Source organism: Lepus europaeus, chromosome 2 (genome assembly GCF_033115175.1).
Source record: "Lepus europaeus isolate LE1 chromosome 2, mLepTim1.pri, whole genome shotgun sequence".
NCBI lineage: Eukaryota > Metazoa > Chordata > Mammalia > Lagomorpha > Leporidae > Lepus > Lepus europaeus.
Window position 1 is genome coordinate 15112038 of NC_084828.1, and position 1567 is coordinate 15113604.

At 44.1% G+C, this 1567-nt stretch overlaps 1 protein-coding gene across 1 annotated transcript; it reads right to left on the bottom strand.

Annotated features, from left to right (window-relative positions):
* Positions 1-271: 271 nt before the first annotated feature.
* Positions 272-826, bottom strand: LOC133750356 (keratin-associated protein 13-1-like). Its single transcript, XM_062179932.1, has one exon. It carries the CDS (start codon positions 821-823, stop codon positions 272-274), a length of 552 nt encoding a protein of 183 aa, XP_062035916.1. The 5' UTR covers positions 824-826.
* Positions 827-1567: the final 741 nt, after the last annotated feature.

The following is a 1567-nucleotide window of genomic DNA, read 5'->3' on the forward strand; positions in this document are numbered from 1 at the left end:
ATTTATTGAGTAAAAATCTGTTTTTGTCAAACAATAATGAGTAGTTATCCTATAACACAAATTTTATCTCCAATGAAGACTTTAGACTTTATTTTGAGTTAGTACACAAATTACAGATTTTCAGATGAAGTCTGTCAGCCAGTATTTGATGCCAGAGACAGGGTGAGAAACTGATAATCAGAAAATAGGAAGCTAAATAGGAAGACTATAACAATTATGAATAGAGGCATTAAAGACATTGGCCAATGACATTAGAAACTTAATAAGATGATCAACAGACCCTGGATCCAGACCAACAGGTTGGCTGGAAACAAGAAGACTGGCAGGTCCTAGAGGCTGAGCAGGATGGGCGGCAGAACCCAGATCCATAACCCAGTGAAGGAAAGCCATGGACTCTATAACCCAGGGGTCTAAAACCACTGGATCCACAGCCTGAGGAGTGGCAGCTCTTTGGTCCACAGCTCAGGGAATAGGAGCTTCTGGATCCACAGCCCAGGGAGTTGCAGCTGCTGGATCCAAAGCCCTGAGACGCCGTGTAAATTGTCCCACAGGGATTGCAGCATGTGGAGGTCCTCCGGCGGTAGCAGGATGTCTGGCAGGGGCTAGACACCACATAGGAAGTCTGGCAGCTGGTGGGCTCACAGCCAGGCTCCTGACAACCACTGTACAAAGAGGAGCCTGGCTGACATGTGCTGGGAGATTGGAGTCCTGCACTGTAGAACGAGTTGTTTGGGTAGGAAGAGCCACAGGAAGACCTCGGGTAGCGCAGGTAGCCCCCAAAGGACCGAGAGAAGGAGTTTCCAGAGCAGCAGTTGTAGGGCATGGTGACTGGAGGTGGGAGAAGATTCTGAGTTTGGATGTCACTTGTCACTGGGAGATTTATATGCTCTCAGCAGTGGGTGTGGCCCTTTACTTACAATGTCATCTTTTCCATAGTTAGACTCCCTCATTTGCATATACGTCACTCAGTAAAACTTCTTTGTAATTGCAGCAAACTAACACCCTTCATCTTGTATTTATGGGTGAACTCCTTTTGTTTTTACAGCTCTGTGTCAATGAAATACACTTATGCTATAAATGCTATGACTGTATGTAATTAGTATCTACTCCATCACAGCCAGGAAAGCCCCTGTTTTTTCCCAGGCTATGACATGTAAATCTGCTCCTGTTTGGGCTGGAGAATTCTTTCTTCCTAGGGTGAGGACTGTAAAGCAGCCATCTCCCTCTTGGTCCATGATGAGAGGAAGAAATCTGGTCTCAATAAGGAACCTTTTAAACACTCCCTCGCCATCAAAGCGTTGTTTCAAACCCTCCAATATAATTTCCATCTGTTACTTATCATCAGTGTTTACTACGTTTAGTCTAGATGTGCCACATAAAACCAAGGCAAAGGAATTGACAGATGACCAGGAATGAACGGCATCTTGCACAAACATATAGAACAAATTTACTATTCAGAAACATGATGTGAAAACAAAAAAGAGAATGATATGGATGTAAGCATAGGGAAAAAATGTAGTAGATGTGCCTTAGATGAGATAGGAAACAAGGAGCAATAGCAGAGGGA